This window comes from Anolis sagrei, chromosome 10, assembly GCF_037176765.1.
Source record: "Anolis sagrei isolate rAnoSag1 chromosome 10, rAnoSag1.mat, whole genome shotgun sequence".
In the NCBI taxonomy this organism is placed as follows: Eukaryota; Metazoa; Chordata; class Lepidosauria; order Squamata; family Dactyloidae; genus Anolis; species Anolis sagrei.
The window spans coordinates 26,504,748-26,529,323 of NC_090030.1; the positions used below are offsets into that span (position 1 = coordinate 26,504,748).

The 24,576-nt window shown below is 43.0% G+C and overlaps 1 protein-coding gene across 1 annotated transcript; it reads left to right on the forward strand.

Moving 5' to 3' along the window:
- LOC132763222 (coagulation factor IX) lies at positions 1 to 23,982 on the forward strand. Its single transcript, XM_067471656.1, has 8 exons — positions 1 to 155; positions 2,576 to 2,739; positions 8,309 to 8,333; positions 13,918 to 14,031; positions 14,659 to 14,787; positions 17,227 to 17,441; positions 19,135 to 19,249; positions 23,188 to 23,982. The coding sequence occupies exons 1-8, from the start codon at positions 86 to 88 to the stop codon at positions 23,736 to 23,738; spliced, it is 1,383 nt and encodes a 460-aa protein (XP_067327757.1). The 5' UTR covers positions 1 to 85; the 3' UTR covers positions 23,739 to 23,982.
- The last annotated feature ends 594 nt before the right edge of the window (positions 23,983 to 24,576 follow it).

Below are 24,576 nucleotides of genomic sequence, written 5' to 3' on the forward strand. Positions count from 1 at the left end.
AATATGTACTTGCACTTTGGAACGAATTGATCCAGAGGATCTCATTCACTACTCATTAGCAAAGCCGCTGGGCTCTTTTAAGAAAATGGCAAACCACATCTTCGTCCTTCTCATTTGTCTCCTGGTGGACTCGTTTCTCTTCTCTGAATGTGCAGGTGAGTTCATATTATTATTATTATTATTATTATTATTATTATATTGATTTATACCCCACTTTACCTCCACCAAAGAGGACTCAAAACAGCTTAACAATCAGCATAGCAATTGAAAAAAACATGCAAATATATGAACATTAAAACATGATTAAATACGTATAACCAGTACTAAAAAAAAATCCCAGTTAAAACCATTCAAAAACATTCAAAGTTTTAAAATGCATAAGCCCTCTATGTTTCTTCTGGCGTGGGTTTTGTCATCTGATAAGGAATCAATCATTTACAGGCAACGTGATTTTGTTGATTGTGAGTCCTTTTGCTATAGATGTAAAAGAAATCCAGGTTGCTGGATGAGTAGCATGCATGTGAGAGCCGTTCAGCAGTGGAACTCTCTGCCCCGGAGTGTGGTGGAGGCTCCTTCTTTGGAAGCTTTTAAACAGAGGCTGGATGGCCATCTGTCAGGGGTGCTTTGAATGCAATATTCCTGCTTCTTGGCAGAATGGGGTTGGACTGGATGGCCCATGAGGTCTCTTCCAGCTCTTTGATTCTATGATTCTATGATTCGTCCACTTTTTTCAGGCCAAGAGACAATCCAATCTATAATGTGTAAATTAGATAGATAATACATGGATAGAAAGATAGATAGAGATAGATAGATACCGTATATAAAAAACTCTAAAATTAGAACAGCACAACAGAGAGGAAACAAACAAGGACATCTAATCACCTCTCGACAAAAGATTGCTCCAGGCACTGACAGGCAATCAAATGCTAATCAAGGTGATCAGTTGAAACATTCACATCTAGCTCCAACAGACAAGAGTCCTTTGTCTCACCCTGGTCAATCCACAGATATATAAACCCATTTTCCTAGTTCCAACAGACCTCACTACCTCTGAGGATGCTTGCCATAGATGCAGGCAAAACGTCAGGAGAGAATGCCTCTAGAACATGGCCATAAAGCCCAAAAAAACCTACAACAACCCAGTGATTCTGGCCATGAAAGCCTTCGACAATACAGCGAAGCAGTGGTTCTTGTAAGTCAGAGCACAATCCAGGGTAAATAATAATAATAGTAATAATAATAATAATAATAATACTTTATTTATGTGCAACGTAGTCCCAGAAAAGTGATCCTGTTGATGTAAAGTGTAGGTGTAAAGTGTTGTCATCCTCCTCGACATCCCCGGTGCATTCGTCAAGGACAATCCATTAAGATTCGTCCAAGAGCCTATCATTCTCCCGTATGTGTTCCTGTTGCACCTGGTCTATGGTTGGGGATGGTATACCCGCATGACTGTGTAAGTGTGAATGTTGTGAACTGTTGTCCCAGTCAGGGCTATCCTCCACACACTGGTCAAGGATGAGCCACTGATCAGTATCTAAGCCATTCTGGTCTTCCCCAATATGTTGTGTTTCTTGGTCAAGGGATAGTTGTGTGAGAATTTGGAATCTATTGTGTAACTGCAGCTGAGCAGAAGTATTCTGAGGAGGCTTCCGGGTCCTATGGTCTCTTTCTAAGGGTAACATTCCTCCAAGCCTGAGAGTTGTCCACAAATGAGGTGATCTCCTCTTGAGCCTCCCCATAATGTTGGTGTGATATGGGTTGCATGTCTAGGACAGTGTGCTGTGTGGTGTCTAAGAACAGCTCAAGTTCCTGAATGTCTTTAATGGTCTTAATACGGTCCTCGAGTTGTTGGATCCTCTGTTCCATGTGCGTGATCTGTTTACACTTGTGGCAGATGCAATTGAGTAATTGTTGCATGAAAAAGCTGAGCATGCCACAGCTTGTGCATGAGACAGGAAGATTTTGTGTTTGTTCCATCTGCAGGCTGCTAATGACCTCCTCTTTGTGTGTGTTTTATGTTTTTGTCTGTATGAAGGGGGGGGGAGTGTAGGTTAGTGAGTGTGTGAGACCCTGGCTTATATAGGGTAAACAGGAAACAGCAATGACTCACTCTGAGAACAATGAGCCGCTAATTGCTGCCCTGCTGACTAAAAGAATGTAGCCTTACCCCGCCTCTCAAACAAAGCAACACACACAGCAGCAGCTAATTTTAAACACTCACTCAGATTCCTAGTGCCCTCTAAGACAAAGCTTACCTGAAGCAGCAGAAGGGAACAAAATGGCTTCTTGCTTCCTCAACTTCTGTGGGAGCACAACTGACCTTTGAGTTCAGGCCCTGGCTTATATAGGGTAAACAGGAAGCAGCAATGGAATTGGTGCACAAGTCTAGTCTTTAGCCTTTAAACAGTGCCAGTGCCTCACCAAACTACAATGATTCCATAGCATTGAGCCACAGCAGTTAAAATCTGCATTAATCCTACAGTGTAGGGTGCACCCTAACAAATCATAGCAAAATAATTACCAAATCAAAATGGTCTTCTCTTATTCTGAATAATTTCCTTCCACCCTGAAGTTTTTATCAATCCAGATGAGGCGAGCAATGTTTTGCAGCGATATAAAAGGTACAACACCGGGAGGCTGGAAGAGTTTGTCCAAGGAAACCTGGAGCGCGAATGCATAGAGGAAACATGCAGCTACGAGGAAGCGAGAGAAGTCTTCGAGAATGAGGAGAAAACGGTGAGACAATTCCTGGAATACAAACCTAGGACTGGGAAGACTTCCAAATTGGGTCTTTGGTGGAGGAGGGTTACTAGAATGCCGTGGTTGACTCAAATAGACAAAACAATGGTGGCTTCAAAGGTGGCATCACTTCTCTACTGAACCATGTCATGAGCCAGAGCAGATGAGAAAACGTTGAAGGAGCTGGGCTGTTGTGTGTCACCTTATTCATTCATTCATTAGGCGATCCCTCGCTTTCCGAGGATGATTGTCTTCCAATATTCTTGTGGGTCCGTATGTGGCTGTGGAGCCCTATTCTTGCTCTGCATCTTCTTCCGCAGTGAGGGCATTGGTTTCCAGGTGGAAGGCGGTCTCGGTCGGGGTTGGCTTGATGCGCCTTCCTCTTGGCATGTTTCTCTTTTTCACCCTCCACTTGTGCCTCCTCAAATTCTGCAGCACTGCTGGTCACAGCTGACCTCCAGCTGGAGTGCTCAAGGGCCAGGGCTTCCCAGTTCTCAGTGTCTATGCCAGAATTTTTAAGGTTGGCTTTGAGCCCATCTTTAAATCTCTTTTCCTGTCCTCCAACATTCCGTTTTCCATTCTTGAGTTCAGAGTAGAGCAACCTCTTTGGGAGACGGTGGTCGGGCATCCGGACAACGTGGCCGGTCCAGCGGAGTTGATGGCAGAGGACCATCGCTTCAATGCTGGTGGTCTTTGTGTCTTCCAGCACGCTGACGTTTGTCCGCCTGTCTTCCCAAGATATTTGCAGGATTTTCCGGAGGCAGCGCTGATGGAATCGTTCCAGGAGTTGCATGTGACGTCTGTAGACAGTCCACGTCTCACAGGCATAGAGCAGGGTTGGGAGGACAATAGCTCTATAAACAAGCACTTTAGTATCCCTACGGATGTCCCGGTCCTCAAACACTCTCTGCTTCATTCGGAAAAATGCTGCGCTTGCAGAGCTCAGGCGATGTTGTATTTCGGTGTCAATGTTGACTTTGGTGGAGAGGTGGCTGCCAAGGTAGCGGAAATGATCAACATTTTCTAATGTTACACCATTAAGCTGTATCGCTAGCATTGGAGAGGGGTTGGCTGGTGTCTTCTGTAACAGCACCTTGGTTTTTTCAATGTTCAATGACAAGCCGAGCTTCTCGTATGCTTCTGCAAAGGTGTGTGTCGCCTATTCAGCCTATGATTGTGTCTGCTGTTCATGATGGAAACTGGGATGATGTTCCTGATAGTGGGCCTGGGTCTGTTTGCAATGGTGATGAGGGTTTGCCTGGGCCTGAGTTAAGCTCAGACGAGAGGCCCAAGCTGTCTCAGTGTTGTGACTCAGCTGGGATCACAGAGTGATAGTGTCAATGATTCTGATTCGGATGACGGGATTCAAGTCAGGTACAAAGTGATGTCCCTGTGATAGACGAGGAAGAACAGGGTACAGAAGTTCAGTTGTTTCCCACAGCAAGGGATGACGCTGTTGATAATGAAACTACTGAGAGCCAGGTGCATTCTGATTCAGGAAGGGAGGACAGTTGTTCTCAGCTAGATAATGAGCCAAAAAGTAGGCTTGGGCGATCCAGTTCGTTAATTTCATAATTCGTTATTAATTCGTATTTAAATTAGCTTACGATCCAATATTGAGCCATGCAGGAATAGTGTGAGGAGTAATTAAGAATCGAAACAATTTTTCCAATTTTCGTAATTATTTTCGTAATTTCATAATTATATTTTATAATATACAATTATAATATAATATATAATAATATAATATAATATAATAATATTATAATAATATAATATACATTATATATTATATTATATTATATTACATTATATTATTATAATACTATTATATTATAGTATTGTATATTATATTATTATATTATATATAATATTACTATATTATTATTATATTATATTATATTATAATTGTATATTATAATATAATGTAATATAATATAATATTATATTATATTATATTATATTATATTATTATTATATTATTATATTGTTGTATATTATATTATATTATAATATTATTATATTATATTATTGTATGTTCTATTATATTATATATATAAAATATTATATTATATATTATTATATTATATTATTATTATATTATTATATTATATTAGTGAATCGCGACAATAATAGAATATACACTAATATAATATAATATTTTATATATATAATATAATAGAACATACAATAATATAATATAATCATATTATAATATAATATAATATACAACAATATAATATAATCATATTATAATAATATAATATAATATAATAATATAATATAATATAATATAGTTGTTGTTTGTTTTATCACACCAACAGTCAACAACAGAAGGAGAGGGAAGCTTCAGAAGTTCCTCCTGTCCTGTTTGGAGGTTTTTCAGCATATTTCGCAATTGCATTCGCCATTAACGAATCGATTCGTATTTTTACGAAATTTCGTATATTTCGAATTTTTTAAAGTAAAATTTCGGAATTCTTTAAAAAAAACGAAACGCAAGGAGCCCCCTAAAAACGAAACGAGTTTAGAACCAAATTTTCCGTGGTTACCCAAGCCTACCAAAAAGCACTAATGAACAGATTGACCTTGATGAGGCCGGCGTTGCAACTCAGGATAGTTTTCACCTTGCTCCAGACACCACCACTCCACAGCTGTAGGTTTTGTAGTTTATTGAGAAAAAGGCAAAGTCAAACCAAAGTATAAAAATGCAAAAGTTCCATAGGCAATACAAAGGCTTAAATGCAAAGACAAAGTTCCCAAGATCCAAAGGCAAAAACATGAAGCTTAATCCTTTAGCAATGGTCAAACAAGAATCCATGGTAAACAGTTGAAAACAAGGCCCAAATCCCAGACTCAGGAAGCCAGAAGTGTGCTGCTAAAAGCCAAAGTTAATCCACAGAAGTTTGCATGGGAAGAGCAACGTTGGACTGACAACCCCTGCTTGTCAGCTACAAGGCTAAATACCCTTTGCAGACATGAACGCATTGCGTTGACCTTTGGCACCCTTGGCTCTTGCTTGCTAGCCAAGCGAGTGCTTCTCCGAAGCCTTAATTGCAGATGATCTTGTCTGCTCATTAATTCATTATCCTCAAGGCTATGCAACCCCTTATCTTGGTCCAGCTGGACCGGATCACTGTGTGTGTTGCATCCCAGTTCAAGAAACGAGACCATAAGATTAAATCCACCACACTGGACTGTAGGAAAAGCAATCCTTGTTTATTGATGAAAAATTGGTTACAAAAGAAAGGTAAATGCAAAGTCAAAAAGCCACAGAAAAACACAGCAGTCAGTAGAATCTCTGAACTTGAGCAAAATTTCAAAAGCCACAATACAAGAACAGGAACCTGTTAGCCTTTTACTAACCATGAACTTGATAACTAAGCCTCTGGGATTACCGGCCATGAAACACAGGAATTCTGCCAAGGCACAGCCACAGTCCCAAACGTTGCTTGATCTAAAGAGGCACCCGGCAGGAGGCCTCTTAAACCAAAGAAGCTATTCTTTGAAACGACCCTTGACTTTGAAGCCTGGACCTGTCTCTCCTGTAAACGATGTGACCTTCGTAGAAACTGAGAAACATTTCTGTTTCTAACTATCTGTTCTCTTCGGTCCTCATTAAAAACCCCAGGTGGAGAGATATCACGGCCGTGAGGCTAACTTCCAAAACATTTTCCTCCAGCTGTTGAGTTTCATTTTCATCCCCGGTGACCTCTGCATCAACAACAGATTCCACACTATCCACAGGGTCAGGGAGAACTTGCTCAGTTGGAAAAACTATCAGAGAATCCGGTTCACATAGATCAGGATCAGGCTGAACCCCAACAGTGGGAAGGCAAAGACGTCTCCACCTGGCCATGTGGGATTTCACTCTCGTTATCAGTCTCACTAACATTCCTTTCCTCTGGGAACTGACTTGCTGTTTCCCCTTCAGCAGCCCCACCGTCAGCCCTGTCTGAAGCATGTACAGAAATGTGTAACCCATCAGCCTCTTCATCATCCTGGCTCAGGAATTCTGGCTCAGAAGGCCCACAGAGCTCAGCTTCAGACTCAGAGTCAAGCTGAGTCACAACAGCTGGAGCTTTAGATTGAGCTGATCGCTTGGAATTTAAGGTTCGAAGGAGTGTGAGAATCGCTAACAAGAGAGAAAGGGAGGCTAAGGGCCAGAGGAACGCCTTCATGTTTTCCAAAGGGTATTAAACAGGCTGTTTGAAAATACCCCAGTGTCAGAGCAACTTCTCACTTCAGCCAAGAGACTTAGGATTTATCTTGCAGTTTTCATGTTCATGGTTTCAGGACTTTGTCATGTTCTCAAGGGACTTTTCCTTGCTTGTGTCTTCATGGATCCTGTTTTCCAGTGCTACCTTGTATTGATCTTTGGAACTATCCTTTTGCTTTTTTGAACTTTTATCTTTTACTTTAATAAACCATAAAGACTATTGGCTGTGTGCTGTTTAGTGTCTGAAGCAAGGTGATTCTACTCTGAGGTGCGACACTCATGAAGATTCACAAGGCCACATTCCTGGGAGAAGCCCTTCACAGTTTTTCTCAGAGGAACTGTCTGAAAATGATTTGTCAGATACAGTAGTTGTTGAGAGTGAAGTGAATGAGAGTGTAGATAGAAGGCAAGACTTATGTAAACAGAGACAGGGTGCTCAGGCACAAAGAAGATTGGTTTGTTTACAAGAAAAGAGAGATTAAAAAAACCCTTTATCTGGTGGTAAGGTTAAGAGAAATGCTTTCCTTTCAGTTTTGGGATCTGGAAAGGCCTTATATTTATTCATGGGAAGGAGTTGCCTCAGTTAGGTCAAAGTTGAAATTTCATGATGGTCTTGCTTTCAAGTGTTCTTAGTTTCATGTACCAAGTTTTTGCCAAGCTCCTTATTTGTGTGTTGGATTTTTCATGCTGTCTTGTTTCATGGATTCTTGTGCCTGTTTCATTGATTTTTATAGCTATGGATCAGTGGTTCTCAACCTGTGGGTCCCCAGGTGTTTTGGCCTACAAGTCCCAGAAATCCCAGCCAGTTTACCAGCTGTTAGGATTTCTGGGAGTTGAAGGCCAAAACATCTGGGGATCCACAGGTTGAGAACCACTGCTATGGATCTTGTTTTGGCTTGAAGCTCATGGAATAACCTTCGTTTTGGAAATTTACTATTTTTGCTATTTGTACTGTTTTGCCTAGTTATATTCTTCAGTTAACTGCTTGCTGATTTTACCAAGCTCATGTGGCATTTAAGGTCATGGTTCTGGTGTACAACATAGGCATGTTCAACTTGAAAGTTGACATGATAGGACTCTTTCAATATCTCAAGGGCGTTCCCAGAGAAGAGGAAATAGATTTGTTCTCTGTTCCTCCAGAAGGTAGAACCAGGTTTAACGTTTTCGATGGAACATTAGAAGAAACGTCTTGATAGGTTCAGCAATGGAACTCGATCTGAACAGCCTATTTGTCCACTGTCTGCCTTCTTTTCATGACTGTTGGTTTAACTACTATTTATACCAGAATTTTAATACCATCCTTGTCTGAATTGAAATTTCCACTCACTTCTACTCTCTTCATTCTAGATGGCATTTTGGAAGGTGTATCTTGGTAAGTGGTCTCTGTTCCATTACAGTCCTTGACATGAGAAAGTATCAGAGTAGAATCCATTGCATGGAAGAGATTTGCTTTGTTAGATCACACTTTTTTAATTGGGTGCCATCTAGATCAGTGCTTCTCAACCTTCCTAATGCCACGACCCCTTAATACAGTTCCTCATGTTGTGGTGACCCCCAACCATAAAATTATTTTTGTTGCTACTTCATAACTGTGATTTTGCTACTATTATGAATAAATATCTGATATGTCGGAGGTATTTTCATTCACGGGACCAAATTTGACACTAATACCTGATGCGTCCAAATTTGAATTCTGGTTGGGTTGCGGGGGATTGATTTTGTCATTTAGGAGTTGTAGTTGCTGGGATGTATAGTTTACCTACAACCAAAGAGCATTCTGAACTCCACCAACGATAGAATTGTACCAAACTTGTCACACAGAACTCATATGACCAACAGAAAATACTGGAACGGTTTGGTGGGCATTGACCTTGAGTTTGGGAGATGTAGTTCATCTATATCCAGAGAATGGGAGTATTTATAAAAACAAAAGGAAAGACTGTCTTTTTCTAATAAATAGTGTGATGAATTACCTAAGCTACTTCTGCTCCTCCTCCTCCTCCTGGTGTTGCTGGGCTGCTCTCAGTCCCACATCATTTTTTTTCCAAATATTTTTTATTAGTTTTCTTAGAATACATCAATACAGCAATACCTTCAATAATCTTATATTCCATCCTCAATTCATTACATCAACCAAAGTGTATATATATATTGTATACTTTTTCCCCCCACCTCTGTGCCCCCGCCCCTTCTGAGCCACTTCAATTTGCATTCTCTTTCCAAAATGCCATTTCTTCTTGTGGAGGTAATTTCCCGTCTACTTCTCAATAAATTTTCCCCAAATTTTATCAAAATCGTTTTCCTTCCATACCCCTTTCCTGACTCTTAACCTACATGTCAATTTATCATTTATTGCTATTTTCCATAATTCTTTATACCATTCTTCAATTGATATGTTTATTTTTCCTTTCCAATTCTTCGCTATCAGTAATCTTGCTGCAGTTAACATGTTATCGATGGCATCTTTCTCTGTTTTTTCCAATTTTTTAACATTATATAGTGACAACAATGCAATGTTTGCACTTTTCCCTATCTTCATATCCATTATAGCTTCTATCTCTCCAAACACCTCCCGCAAAAATTCATTTACATATTTACATTGCCACCACATGTGTGTATATGTACCCACCTCCTGGCAACCTCTCCAACAATTTTTTGTGGAATTGCTATTAATATTTGCAATCTTTACTGGTGTTAAGTACCATTTCCAAACCAATTTGTAATAATTTTCTTTAACACGTATCGATAAGTTCTTTAAATATCTTTGATCCCATAATTGTACCCAATCCACTTCTTTTATTCTAATCCCTAGGTCTTCCTCCCATATCTCTCTTAATGTTACGTCCTTTATTTTTTTCCCTTAATATCAATTATTATCTTATACAATTTGCTAGTTATTCCTTACAGCTTGTGGTATCCTCCCGTAGCTCTTTCCTTTTGTATCATTTGTTCAACTTGCGTAAGTTTGCCTCCTTCCCCATTATTTTTTATCCAATTCTTGAACCATTACTCTAACTGTAGGCAATGGAACCATGAGAGTTTAATATCTCTAAATTCTCTCAATATAGTTTCCTTCCTCATGTTTGCTTTTATCCAATCTCCAATTCTATCTATATCTTTTAAAAAATTTGGGATTTTTTTATCCATTATCAAGCTTTGGGCTTGAGTGCCACCAGTACGCTGATGACACTCAGCTCATTCTGAGGATGGAGGGCCGGCCAGACTCTGTACCCGAAAATTTCCATCAGTGCCTTGAGGCCGTTACTAGATGGTTGCGTGCCAGCAGGTTGAGGGTGAACCCAGCGAAGACGGAGATCCCTTGGCTGGGCTGTCTGGGTGGGAGGGAGATCCAGCTGCCTACCCTGGATGGCGAGACACTACGTCCGTCATCTTCTGTAAAAAGCCTTGGTGTCTTATTGGACCCTCTGCTCACAACCCAGGTCTCTGCTGTGAGCAGATCTGCGTTTTTCCATCTGAATCAGGCTAGGCGACTGGCTCCCTACCTATCTAGGAACGACCTGGCTACGGTGATCCAGGCGACGGTCATCTCGAGACTTGACTACTGTAACGCCCTCTACATTGGCCTTCCTTTGTCAGTGATCCGGAAACTGAAGCTGGTGCAAAATGTGGTGGCTTGTCTTCTTGCCGGGGTGCCGGCGAGGTGTCATATCATCCCAATTCTACAACAACTGCACTGGCTTCCCATTGAGTACCGGATTACTTTCAAGGTGCTGGTATTAACCTTTAAGGCCTTATATGGTCTGGGGCCGGCGTACCTGAGGGCCCGCTTTTCCCCCTACCAACCCTAGAGATTACTTCGGTCCAAAGACCAAAATTTGCTTGAAGTCCCCAACATCCGCACTTATCATCTGTCCTCTACTAGGCAGAGAGCCTTCTCGATTGTGGCCCCTTATTTATGGAATGCCTTGCCAGTTGAAACCCGATCTATCCGAGACCTACTTGCTTTTCAGAAAGCCTGTAAAACCTATCTTTTTGACAAGCTTTCGATGGGTGAATAACTCGGGACTATGTCTGTTCTCATTTTTATTGTATTTTAAAGTTGGTTGTTTTGTTTTTAATCTACTGCTGTAAACTGCTCTGAGCCAAATTGGGAGTGGCAGTATACAAGTCAAATAAATAAATAACTAAATAAATAAATAAATTATTGGTGTTAGTGTTGAACTTTCTGATAATAATATTTCCTTGTATCTATTCCAAATTCCTATCACATTTCTCAACATTAGGTTTTTTATTCTCTTAATTTCTTTCCTTTTTATATCTTTAAAAGAAGTATATCCTCTACTTCTTCTGAATCTTCCTCCAACCAACATCATGTGGGCATTTTTCACTCTGACTTGAAGCCTGCCTCGCCCTCTCGCCATCCGGTGAGGGCGCGGGGCAGGCAAGGGCTCTCCATGCGAGGTCTGACCTGGCGCAAAGCCTGCCTCGCTCTCTCGCCATCCGGCGAGGTTGCGGGGCACGCGAGAGGGCCTCCGCGTGAGGCCTGGCCTGCGCCCTCGCTGGATCGTGTGAGAGCAAGGCAAGCGAGACAGGCTTCACGCCAGGCCAGACCTCATGCAGAGGCCCCCTCGCCTGCCCCGCGCCCTCGTCGGATGGTGAGAGAGCGGGGCAGACAAGGCGGGCTTTGTGCAAGGCCAGACCTTGCATGAAAGAACCCTCACCTGGCCCGCGCCCTTGGGGCACGGCCAATGGAGGCGGCCTCGCGACCCCTCCAAAACAGCCAGGCAACCCCCCTGGGGGTTGCGACCCCCAGGTTGAGAACCGCTGATCTAGATACATTGAATGGCAAATCAAGCAATATATATATAAAGTGATGACATTGCAAGCTCCTTTAAAGTTCAGACACGAAACTCAGAACAGATTTACTATCCTACTGCAAAGCCACAAGGAAGATATTATAAAACCACACAACTGCATAAAAACATACGAAGCCAATTATGTCCTTCGTGGTTCTTAATATCTTAACCTTCCTATAATTGCAGTTGTGTGTTTTCAACTGTGTACAGGAAGAATGTGTTTGAAACAGCACCAGAAGTAATGTCTGAAGTGGGATAATTACTATCCAGAAGTCCCATCTATTTCCTTCATTTACTTTTGCTTATGTCAACTCAAAACACAGGACTGTTTGTGCCTCTTGGTTTAGCATTTTGTAGCAAGTTGTACCAGGCACATTGGCTATATTTTGACATTATTTGTTCATTTTGTGTGTCTATATAATTCAAGGATTTTCTCTCTGTGTGCGTTCCTTCAGTGTTTGTGGCCTTGGGGTTTCTGTATCATGGTTTTTAATGCCATTTTCTGGTTTTATGCTTTCATAGTATTTTCTTTGTTGCTTTGATGCTACTTCCCTTTCATTTATTTTTCTATTTCTGCCCCACTTTGTGTTAAAAAAGGGCTTGAGATACTACTCTTCCTGTGATGCTTTCCCCTCCAACTACAGAAGAGGATTAGCTATAAAGACTGGGCTTAAGATACCACTCTTCCCTGTGATGCTTTCCCCTCAGTCTGAAGGGGAAAAGCAGATGGAGGGGAAAGCATCACAGGGAAGCCTCTGGTTACATCCTGTATAGACTACTGCAATGCGCTCTATGAGGGGCTGCCTTTGAAGACTGTCCAGAAGCTTAAAATGGTCCAACGGATGGCAGCCAGATTGTTAACAGGAGCGGCACTCAGGGAGCATACAACTCCTCTGTTGCACCAGCTCCACTGGCTACCAGTCTGCTACAAAATTGATTTTGTCTTTTGGTAGTTGTAGTTGCTGGGATTTATAGTTCACCTACAATCAAAGAGCATTCTGAACCCCACCAACTTGGAATTGAACCAAACTTGGCACACAGTTCTCCCATGACCAACAGAAAATACTGGAAGGGTTTGGTGGGCAGTGTCCTTTGGTTTTGGAGTTGTAGTTCACTTACATCCAGAGAGCACTGTGGACTCAAACAATGATGGATCTGGACCAAACTCTACACGAAGACTCAATATGCCCAAATGTGAACGCTGGTGGAGTTTTGGGAAAATAGAATCTTGACATCTGGGAGTTGTAGTTGCTGCGATTTATAGTTCACCTACAATCAAAGAGCATTCTGAACCCCACCAGTGATGGAATTGAACCAAACTTAGCACATAGTTCTACCATGACCAACAAAAAATACTGGAAGGGTTTGTTGGGCAGTGTCCTTTGGTTTTGGAGTTGTAGTTCACCTACATCCAGAGATCATTGTGGACTCAAACAATGATGGATCTGGACCAAACTCTACACGAAGACTCAATATGCCCAAATGTGAACGCTGGTGGAGTTTTGGGAAAATTGAATCTTTACATTTGGGAGTTGTAGTTGCTGGGATTTATAGTTCACCTACAATCAAAGGACATTATGAACCCCACCAATGATGGAATTGAACCAAACTTGGCACACAGTTCTCCCATGACCAACAGAAAATACTGGAAGGGTTTGATGGGCAGTGTCCTTTGGTTTTGGAGTTGTAGTTCACCTACATCCAGAGATCATTGTGGACTCAAACAATGATAGATCTGGACCAAACTCTACAAGAATACTCAATATGCCCAAATGTGAGCACTGGTGGAGTTTGGGGAAAATACAATCTTGACATTTGGAAGTTGTAATTGCTGGGATTTAGAGCTCACCTACAATCACAGAACATTCTGAACCCCACCAACGATAGAAACGGGCCAAACCTCCACACAGAACCCCCATATGGGCCACAGCAATGCGTGGCAGGGGACGGCTAGTAAACAATAAAAATTATTTAAAAAACGATGTCTTCTTGTTCAGTTCCTCAACCGTTCCATTGTCTTAGCCATTCCTAGTCCATATTCCAATTTTTCCCCCTTAACTTCATTTTCCTTCTCTATAGTATATTAATTGTAATGTCTCCATCCAAATTCCAATTATAATCTTAACCTTCTTTTTCAAGATGGTGATCAGTGCATATCAAACCCTTGCAAAAATGGAGGCCGGTGTGAAGACGATGTTAGTAACTACATTTGCTGGTGTCCAGCAGGTTACGAAGGAAGGAACTGCGAATTAGGTATGTTAATTAGAGACTGCCTATTTATATATTATATTTGATTATCTCTCTCTCTCTTTGGAGTTCTCATTATATTGGTCTCTTATCCTCGTTGGATGACTAGAGGCCGTTATATAACACTATTATTCCACTTTGCCTAAAACAACATCATGTGAATAATAATAATAATAATAGTACACTTTTTTATATATTTTGTATGTATAATTGTATATTTTTGGTCATGGAAAGTACTCTCTTTCCAGCCCCCCTCCATTGACCTTTTGATGGAAAATACCTTCTTACTCCTGCAGACTCTGCGCTTAACCACAACCTTTGCGCTTAACCATAACCCAACTTCCTATGTAAGCTTGAACTTTGTATGACCTCTATATGTCATCTCTTGTTTATTAAAAAAAAAATCTTCCTTGTTGCTCCTTTTCTAAAGAGAAAGGGTACATTTCTCTTTTGTTGCTAATTTCATTCAAAGCCTCTTGCTTAGTATTTTCAAGCCCCTTGCTTAGCATTTCCTAATTTTACTCAAAGACCCTTTCGTGCTACTACGGTCCCAATGCTGGGATCTGCAGTTAAAGAGGGCAATTTACACTCGATTCCCACCTTCCTTCCTTCACAATCCTAACCTACAATCAGATGCTACCTGTTCAACAAAGAACGGAGGCTGCAAGCAGTTTTGCAAGAACAACGCAGCTGGGATTGCCGTGTGTTCCTGCGCTCCTGGGTACAAACTCAAGGCCGACCAGAGGAGCTGTGAACCAACAGGTATGGAGAAGCACCTCAACTGCTGGAATGAAAAATGTTTGACACGAGTTAAATATCTGCATAACTCTCATGACCAACAGAAAATACTGGAAGGGTTTGGTGGGCATTAACCTTGAGTTTGGGAGCTGTAGTTCACCTACATCCAGAGAGCACTGTGAACTCAAACAATGATGTATCTGGACCAAACTTGGCACAAATACTCAATATGCCCAAATGTGAACACTGGTGGAGTTTGGGGAAAATAGACCTTATTTATTTATTTATTTATTTACAGCTTTTATATTCCTCCCTTCTCACCCCGCAGGGGACTCAGGGTAGATCACAGTGTACACATATATGGCAAACATTCAATGCCAATTTTTGACATACAAACATATACAGACATACACAGAGGCTATTTAACTTTTTTTTCTGGCCGCCAGGGGAGCTGTCACTTTCATCGTCCATCTGCGACGCTGATGAAGCACTTCCGCATTCCCCGCATGCTTCCCCGCTGGAATGCTTTGCTGGAGTCTTCTTTATGGCCTCATAAATCAGTTAATTTACCTCCCCACACTTTAAGGTGGTACCTTGTTTTCCTACTTAACAGATGCAACTGTCTTTCGGGTTGCAAAGGTCGACAACAGGCTACACATAATTGGTTGGAAACCCACTCCAACCTGGGCTGGCTTCGAACTCATGACCGTTTTGGTCAGAGTGATCTTAATGCAGCTGACACTCGGCCAGCTGCACCACAATCCCAGTACATTTGGGAGTTGTAGTTGCTGGGATGTATAGTTCACCTACAATTAAAACGCCTTTAGAACCCCACCAATGATAGAATTGGGCCAAACTTCCCACACAGAACCCCCATGAGCAAGAGAAAATGCTTTCTGATGGTCTTTGGTGACCCCTCTGACACCCCTTTGCGACCCCTCCAGGGGTCCCAACCCCCAGGTTGAGAAACACTGACCTAGAGGTTCTTAGAGAAGCATTCTCTCTAGGCCAGTGGTTCTCAACCTGTGGATTCCCAAGTGTTTTGGCTTACAGCTCCCAGAAATCCCGGCCAGTTTACCAGCTGTTAGGATTTCTGGGAGTTGAAGGTCAAAACATCTGGGGACCCACAGGCTGAGAACCACTGCTCTAGACCAGGGGTCCTCAAACTTTTTAAACAGAGGGCCAGGTTACAGTCTCTCAAAATGTTGGAGCTGGATTATAATTTGAAAAAAATAAATAAATGAATTCCTTTGCATACTGCGCATATCTTATTTGTAGTGCAGTGTTCTCCAGACCCTTGATCATTCTAGTCACCCTGCTTTGGAGGCTTTTAAACAGATGGCCATCTGTCAGAGATATTTTCATTCTGCTTTTCCTGCATGGCTGAATGGAGTTGGACTAGAGGAGGGCGACTAAAATGATCCAGGGTCTGGAGAACAAGCCCTATGAGGAGCGGCTTAAGGAGCTGGGCATGTTTAGCCTGAAGAAGAGAAGGCTGGGAAGAGATATGATAGCCATGTATAAATATGTGAGAGGAAGCCACAGGGAGGAGGGAGCAAGCTTGTTTTCTGCTTCCCTGGAGACTAGGATGCAATGGAATAATGGCTTCAAATACAAGAAAGGAGATTCCATCTGAACATTAGGAAGAACTTCCTGACTGTATTGTCGAAGGCTTTCATGGCCGGAATCACTGGGTTGTTGTAGTTTTTTTCGGGCTATATGGCCATGTTCTAGAGCCATTCTCTCCTGACATTTCGCCTGCATCTAGGGCAAGTATCCTCAGAGGTAGTGAGGTCTGTTGGAACTAGGAAAATTGGGTTTATATATTTGTGGAATGACCAGGGTGGGCAAAGAACTCTTGTCAGGGACTTCTAATCACCTCTCAACAAAACATTGCCCCAGGCACTAACAAGCCTCACCAAATGCTAATCTGCTGCATTTGATGCTGCCAGGCCATCAAATGCTAATCAATGTGGTCAGCTGAAACATTCACACCTAGCTCCAACAGACAAGAGTTCTTTGCCCCACCCTGGTCATTCCACAGATATATAAACCAATTTTCCTAGTTCCAACAGACCTCGCTACCTCTGAGGATGCTTGCCATAGATGCAGGTGAAACGTCAGGAGAGAATGCCTCTAGAACATGGTCATATAGCTTGAAAAAACCTACAACAACCCAACTTCCTGACTGTGAGAGCCGTTCAGCAGTGGAACTCTCTGCTCTGGAGTGTGGTGGAGGCTCCCTCTTTGGAAGCTTTTGAACAGAGGCTGGATGGCCATCTGTCAGGGGTGCTTTGAATGCAATTTTCCTGCTTCTTGGCACAATGGGGTAGGACTGAATGGCCCATGAGGTCTCTTCCAACTCTATGATTCTATGATTCTGTTTGCTTTCTTAAACAGAGTCTTCATGACTAGTTATTTCCTTGTTTTCTTATATTTCCTTTTCTCCACCACTGGGCCCAGTGCCTTTTCCATGTGGAAAGATTACAGCTCCCGAAGCCAAGAAAAAACTCACCCGCTCTTCCATCACATTTGACAACTGGGTCTCCACAAATGCCACCAGCGATGACCTGGAAGGAGAGGAATCTGACAATACCACCCAGATTCAGTGGAAGGAAGCCTTCCGCAACCGGGTCGTTGGAGGCACAGACAGCAAGAAAGGCGAAGTTCCCTGGCAGGTAGTGTTATCACCATATATGCCGAGGTGGGCCAGTGCTTAAGAAATGGCAAGTAGATTGTCATTCCGAAAAAAGGATCCCTCCTGAACTTCAAAAAGTTGAGGGACAACTAAAAATAACAAAATTGCATCCAGTGCTTCTTCTGGGGTTCATTTTTGGAGGAACATGGGTCTAACGAGGACCTCCTGGAAAATAAACATCTATAGCAGTGGTTCTCAACCTGGGGTCCCCAGATGTTTTTGGCCTTCAACTCCCAGAAATCCTAACAGCTGGTAAACTGGCTGAGATTTCTGGGAGTTGTAGGCCAAAAACATCTGGGGACCCCAGGTTGAGAACCACTGATCTATGGCAATGGTTCTCACCCTATTTTTGACCAGGGACCACTTTGACTTTGACTAGGGATCAGATCACTTAGTGATCAGGGACCACTTAGACCAGGGACCACTTCACCAGCAATCACTTTGACTTTGACCAGGGACCATTTTGACCAGGGACCACTTTGACCAAGGACCACTTTGACCAGGGACCACTTGACAAGGGACCACTTGACCAGCAATCACTTTGACTAAGGACCACTTTTACCAGGTTCACTTTGACCAGGGACCACTTGACCAGCAATCACTTTGACCAAGGATCACTTTGACCAGGGATCACTTTGACCAAGGACCACTTTGACCAGGGACCATTTAGACCAGGGACCACTTTGACCAGGGACCACTTTGACCAGGGACCACTTTAACCAGGGACCACCTTGACCATGGACCACTTTGAGCAGGGACCACTTTGAGTAGGGACCACTTGATCAGGGACCACTTTGACCAGGGACCACTTGGCCAGCAATCACTTAGACCAGGGACCACTTGACCAGGGACCACTTTGACCAGGGACCACTTTGACCAGGGACCACTTTAACCAGGGACCACCTTGACCATGGACCACTTTGAGCAGGGACCACTTTGAGCAGGGACCATTTAGACCAGGGACCACTTTGACCAGGGACCACTTTGACCATGGACCACTTTGACCAGGGACCACTTTGACCAGGGACCATTTAGACCAGGGACCACTTTGACCAGGGACCACTTTGACCAGGGACCACTTTAACCAGGGACCACCTTGACCATGGACCACTTTGAGCAGGGACCACTTTGAGCAGGGACCACTTGATCAGGGACCACTTTGACCAGGGACCACTTGGCCAGCAATCACTTAGACCAGGGACCACTTGACCAGGGACCACTTTGACCAGGGACCACTTTGACCAGGGACCACTTAGACCAGGGAACACTCTCCAACATTAGTACCAATAGGGTTACGGATCAATTTTTGGTCAACTTTACTTTCAGTTTGGGGTGCTAATTCAGAAAATTGCATTGGATAGACCACTTCAGCACTAGTTTTTGATACAGAACGTATGCCATGGTCAGTGATGGGAAGGAGTGGCAGGTGGCATGAAGGGAGTGTAAATAAAAAAATTAAAAAAATAAAGAGGAGGGAGGCTCACCGACCAGATTTTGTCCTTGCAGCCTACTGGTTGTTCATGGCCCACAGGTTAAGAACCACTAATCTATAGTGATGCCACGTGTTCTTCCCAACAGAGTCGTGATCACTATGAGGTCCTAACAAAATCCCTTGTCCAGTTTGGACAGGCATCTTTTCTTCCCTTGCTTAAGTAACCTTTCTTTGCTCTCAGGTTTATTTGCTCAACATTGAGAAGAGAGGGATCTGTGGAGGCTCCATCATCAATGAAAAGTGGATCGTCACAGCTGCACACTGCCTGGAGCTTGAGCCCCGAACTGTTGTGGCAGGTGAGCAATGGGATAACTTGGAGTGTCAAAACTGGGTTTGATCTTGCCACATTTTACTTGCAGTGGTGGTTCATAAAGCAAGATAGAAGGGATAGTAAGATCAAAGCTGGATCTAGATCAGTGGTGCCCAGCCTTTGGTCCTCCAGGTGTTTTGGACTTTGTCTCCCAAAAATCCCAGTATCTTACCACCCGTTAGGAATTGTGAGAGTTGAAGTCCAAAACGCCTAGAGGACCAAAGGTCGGGAACCACTGATCTAGATTCTTAAAAGATATTTTGGGGGAGGGGCATTGGGACATAATGTAAATTGGGACACCTTGCAGAATGCGAACCTTTGTTGCAGCTCTAAGTCATTATTGTCTTTATTTGTCTTGCGGGGAATGCCGTGGATGTAGCGTACCTGGATTTCAGTGAGGCCTTCGACAAGGTCCCCCATGACATTCTGGCAAGGAAACTAGTCCAATGTGGGCTAGGCAAAACTACGGTGAGGTGGATCAGTAATTGGTTATATGAAGAGAGATATTGACAAGCTGGAATGTGTCCAGAGGAGGGCGACTAAAATGATCAAGGGTCTGGAGAACAAGCCCTATGAGGAGCGGCTTAGGGAACTGGGCATGTTTAGCCTGAAGAAGAGAAGGCTGAGAGGAGATATGATAGCCATGTATAAATATGTGAGAGGAAGCCACAGGGAGGAGGGAGCAAGCTTGTGTTCTGCTTCCTTGGAGACTAGGATGCGGAACAATGGCTTCAAACTACAAGAGAGGAGATTCCATCTGAACACGAGGAAGAACTTCCTGACTGTGAGAGCCGTTCAGAAGTGGAACTCTCTGCCCCGGAGTGTGGTGGAGGCTCCTTCTTTGGAAGCTTTTAAACAGAGGCTGGATGGCCATTTGTCAGGGGTGATTTGAATGCAATATTCCTGCTTCTTGGCAGGGGGTTGGACTGGATGGCCTAAGAGGTCTCTTCCAACTCTTTGATTCTATGATTCTATGATTCTATGACGAACCCAGAGGGTGATTCTCCCCAATGCTTCCTCTTCATCCTGGAAAGAAGTGACAAGTGGAGTGCCGCAGGGTTCCGTCCTGGGCCCGGTCCTGTTCAACATCTTTATTAATGACTTAGATGAAGGGCTAGAAGGCAGGATCATTAAGTTTGCAGACGACACCAAATTGGGAGGGATAGCCAATACTCCAGAGGACAGGAGCAGGATTCAAAACGATCTTGACAGATTAGAGAGATGGGCCAAAACTAACAAAATGAAGTTCAACAGTGACAAATGCAAGATACTCCACTTTGGCAGGAAAAACGAAATGCAAAGATACAGAATGGGGGATGCCTGGCTCGAGAGCAGTACATGTGAAAAAGAACTTGGAGTCCTCATGGACAACAAGTTAAACATGAGCCAACAATGTGATGTGGCGGCAAAGACAACGGGATTTTGGCCTGCATCAATAGGAGCATAGTGTCTAGATCTAAGGAAGTAATGCTACCCCTCTATTCCGCTTTGGTTAGACCACACCTGGAATATTGTGTCCAATTCTGGGCGCCACAATTCAAGAGAGATATTGACAAGCTGGAATGTGTCCAGAGGAGGGCGACTAAAATGATCAAGGGTCTGGAGAACAAGCCCTATGAGGAGCGGCTTAGGGAACTGGGCATGTTTAGCCTGAAGAAGAGAAGGCTGAGAGGAGATATGATAGCCATGTATAAATATGTGAGAGGAAGCCACAGGGAGGAGGGAGCAAGCTTGTTTTCTGCTTCCTTGGAGACTAGGACGCGGAACAATGGCTTCAAACTACAAGAGAGGAGATTCCATCTGAACATTAGGAAAAACTCCCTGACTGTGAGAGTCGTTCAGCAGTGGAACTCTCTGCCCCAGAGGGTGGTGGAGGCTCCTTCCTTGGAAGCTTTTAAGCAGAGGCTGGATGGCCATCTGTCAGGGGTGATTTGAATGCAATATTCCTGCTTCTTGGCAGGGGGTTGGACTGGATGGCCCATGAGGTCTCTTACAACTCTTTGATTCTATGATTCTATGATTTGCTTTTAATGGCTGTATTTCAATATGAATATCAAATCAGTATAGAGTTGATTGGTATGATGAGCTTGTGGGATTCCTTGGGTGCCTCCATACTGTAGAATGAATGCAGCTTGACATGTGTAATGAATCCCTTATCTTAGCTGGCTGGCTGAAGCTTAAGGGAGTAGGCTGAAGAAGCCACAGCTTCCATTTTGGAAAAGGGTGCCGGGGGAAGCCATTTTAGTTTGGTATTTTTCTTAGAGGGAAAATAAGGAGGATTGGCTAGAAAGATGGGGCGGAGCCTATGTGGTCTAGAGTGAAAAAGTGTCCTTTTAAAACAGAGGCTTGAAGTCTCAGTCAGTTAGTTGAGGGAATTGTTGAGAGAGTTGGTGTTAGGAGTGGGTTGGTGTTAATCAGAGCAAGTTTAGGTTTTGAGAAGAAGATTGGGTTAGTCTTTTGTGAGGTATTCAGAGTTGCTTTTAGTAAATAGCTAGAATACTGTTGTGGAGTAGGGCCCAGTTAGTGGATTGTTCATTCCTAGGGAAGTCTAGTTCAGGGTATCGTTGGCTAGATTCCTAAGGATCGGTTTTGGGAGTTACTTTCAGAGATTAGTTTCCTGAAGTAATTTTCTGTGGAAGAACTTTGAAGACTTGTAACCCAGAAGTGTTTATGATTTTATTCTAATGCAACCACAAGCTTTTCATGCCAGTACTTTCTGAGACCATCAAGCATTTGTATCTGAATTAATTCAAGCTTGTTCAATAAACATTCTTGTTCCTTTGTTAACTTACATCAGTCTCAGTGTGTGTACCTTTGTGGTCAAAGTATTCCTAAAGTCAGCTTCACAGCAGCAACTAAGAATCTATAGTGCAGTGGTTCTCAATCTTCCTAATGCCACGGCCCCTTAATACACTTTCTCGTCTTATGGTGACCCCCAACCATAAAATTATTTTTGTTGCTACTTCATAACTGTCATTTTGCTACTGTTGTGAATCGTAATGTAAATATCTGGTATGCAGGATGTACGTTCATTCACTGGACCAAATTTGGCACAAATACCCAATACGTCCAAATTTGAATACTGGTTGGGTTGGTGGTGGTAGGGGGGGATTGATTTTACCCAGTGGGAGTTGTAGTTGCTGGGATTTATAGTTCACCTACAATCAAAGAGCATTCCGAACTCCACTAATGATGAAATTGAACCAAACTTGGCACACAGAACTCCCATGACCAACAGAAAATACTGGAATGGTGTAGTGGGCATTGACCTTGAGTTTGGGAGTTGTAGTTCACCTACATCCAGAGAGCACTGTGGACTCAAACAATGATAGATCTGGACCAAACTTGGCACAAATTCCCAGTATGCCCAAATGAGGACACTGGTGGAGTTTGGGGAAAACAGACCTTGACATTTGGGAGTTGTAGTTGCTGGGATTTATAGTTCACCTACCATCAAAGAGCATTCTGAACCCTACCAATGATTGAATTGGGCCAAACTTCCCACACAGAACCCCCATTTCCAACAGAAAATACTGTTTTCTGATGGTCCTTGGCGACCCCTCTGACACCCCCTCACGACCCCTCCAGGGGTCCCGATCCCCAGGTTGAGAAACACTGCTATAGTGGCACTGTGTGTGTTACAGAACAAACTCACAGTATTACCTCAGCCTGAGTATTATTTAAATGGTGGCAGCGGAATTCATTTGAAGAATCATTTCAAGTCTCTCAGTTTTAGAGAGACTTAAACCGAGGGAGTGTCTCTCCCCTTCTCTGCTCTAAATTCCCCTGATATTGTTATAATTTGGTGGTAATCGGTGGGATATATTTTAACAACTATTTTAGAGGAAATTTAAATATAAAACCTTCAACTACCCTTCCTCTTTTTTGATGGCTTTTATAACATGCATGGTTTTGTTTCACCAGGGGAACACAATGTGAAAGCCGAGGACCACACGGAACAATCCCGCCAGGTGGCGAGGGCAATCCCTCACCCGATGTACAACGAGAGCAACAAATACCACAATGATATTGCCCTCCTCGAGTTGGCATCTCCATTGGAGTTTAACCATTATGTCACTCCAATTTGCATTGGGGACAAAGAGTTCACCAACAACCTCCTGAAGCATGGACTTGGCACCGTGAGCGGATGGGGCAAGTTACACTTCCAAGGGCGAGAGGCCAGCATCCTCCAGGTCCTGACCGTCCAGTACATCGACCGGCCAACCTGTTTGAGGAGCTCTCGGTACCCCATCTTGCCTAGCATGTTCTGCGCAGGTCAACCAGGTGAAGCCAAGGATACCTGTCAAGGGGACAGTGGTGGACCCCATGCCACGGACATTGAGGACACTTGGTTCCTCACTGGAATCACCAGCTGGGGGGAACAATGTGCCAAAAAGGACAAATACGGCATCTACACCAGGGTTGCAAGATATGTCAAATGGATACGAAATACCACAAGGATTATGCACAGCTAGGCTCATTTGAAAATGGGAGAAGTTGGGGCGAGGAAACCATTTTTCCATTTTCTTTTTCCAAAGTTTTTTCTTTCTAAAATGAAGAAGAAATGTTTAAGACAAGGTCTGCACATCTTTGCATACGAGGACGACTTTTGTGTAAATCTACGTATAGTATCAGATCATTACAATTCTCGGTCTTGGGTTTGCTTTATCTTTCTAAAAGGGAAATCTAGTGGAGATAAAATAATTTCGTTTGACTCGATTTCTCCTGTTTTTAATGGACTGTGTTTTCCCCATTCTTCATAAACTGGCAAAACAAAAGATGTTCCTTACAGAACGGGACCCTGTAAGTCCGTTTGTAACAAAAAAGTAAACACTAAAGTACATTCAGTTCATAATTATTTGCCGAATAAACTCTATTTTTAATGCAATCAGTCCTCTACATTTTCTGAGGCTCCCAAGACTGTGTTGTTGAAGGCTTTCCTGACCAAAATGACTGGGTTGCTGTGAGTTTTCTGGGCTGTACGGCTATGTCCCAGAAGCATTCTCTCCTGACGTTTTGCCCACATCTATAGTAGACATCTTCAGAGGTCGTGAGGTCTGTTGGAAACTAGGCAAGTGAGGTTTATCTATCTGTGGAATGTCCAGGATGGGAGAAAGAACTCTTGTCTATTTGAGGCAAGTGTGAATGTGGCAACTGGCCACCCTGATCAGCATTTAATGGCCTTACAGGTCAAAAACAGGGGAAACCCAGACAGGAAACAATCAGGGCCAGGTAACACCTCCCAAAAAAGGATCCCCCCCCCAGGCAAGAAGCTGCCATGCTTTGAAGCTGCCAGGCCATTCAATGCTAATC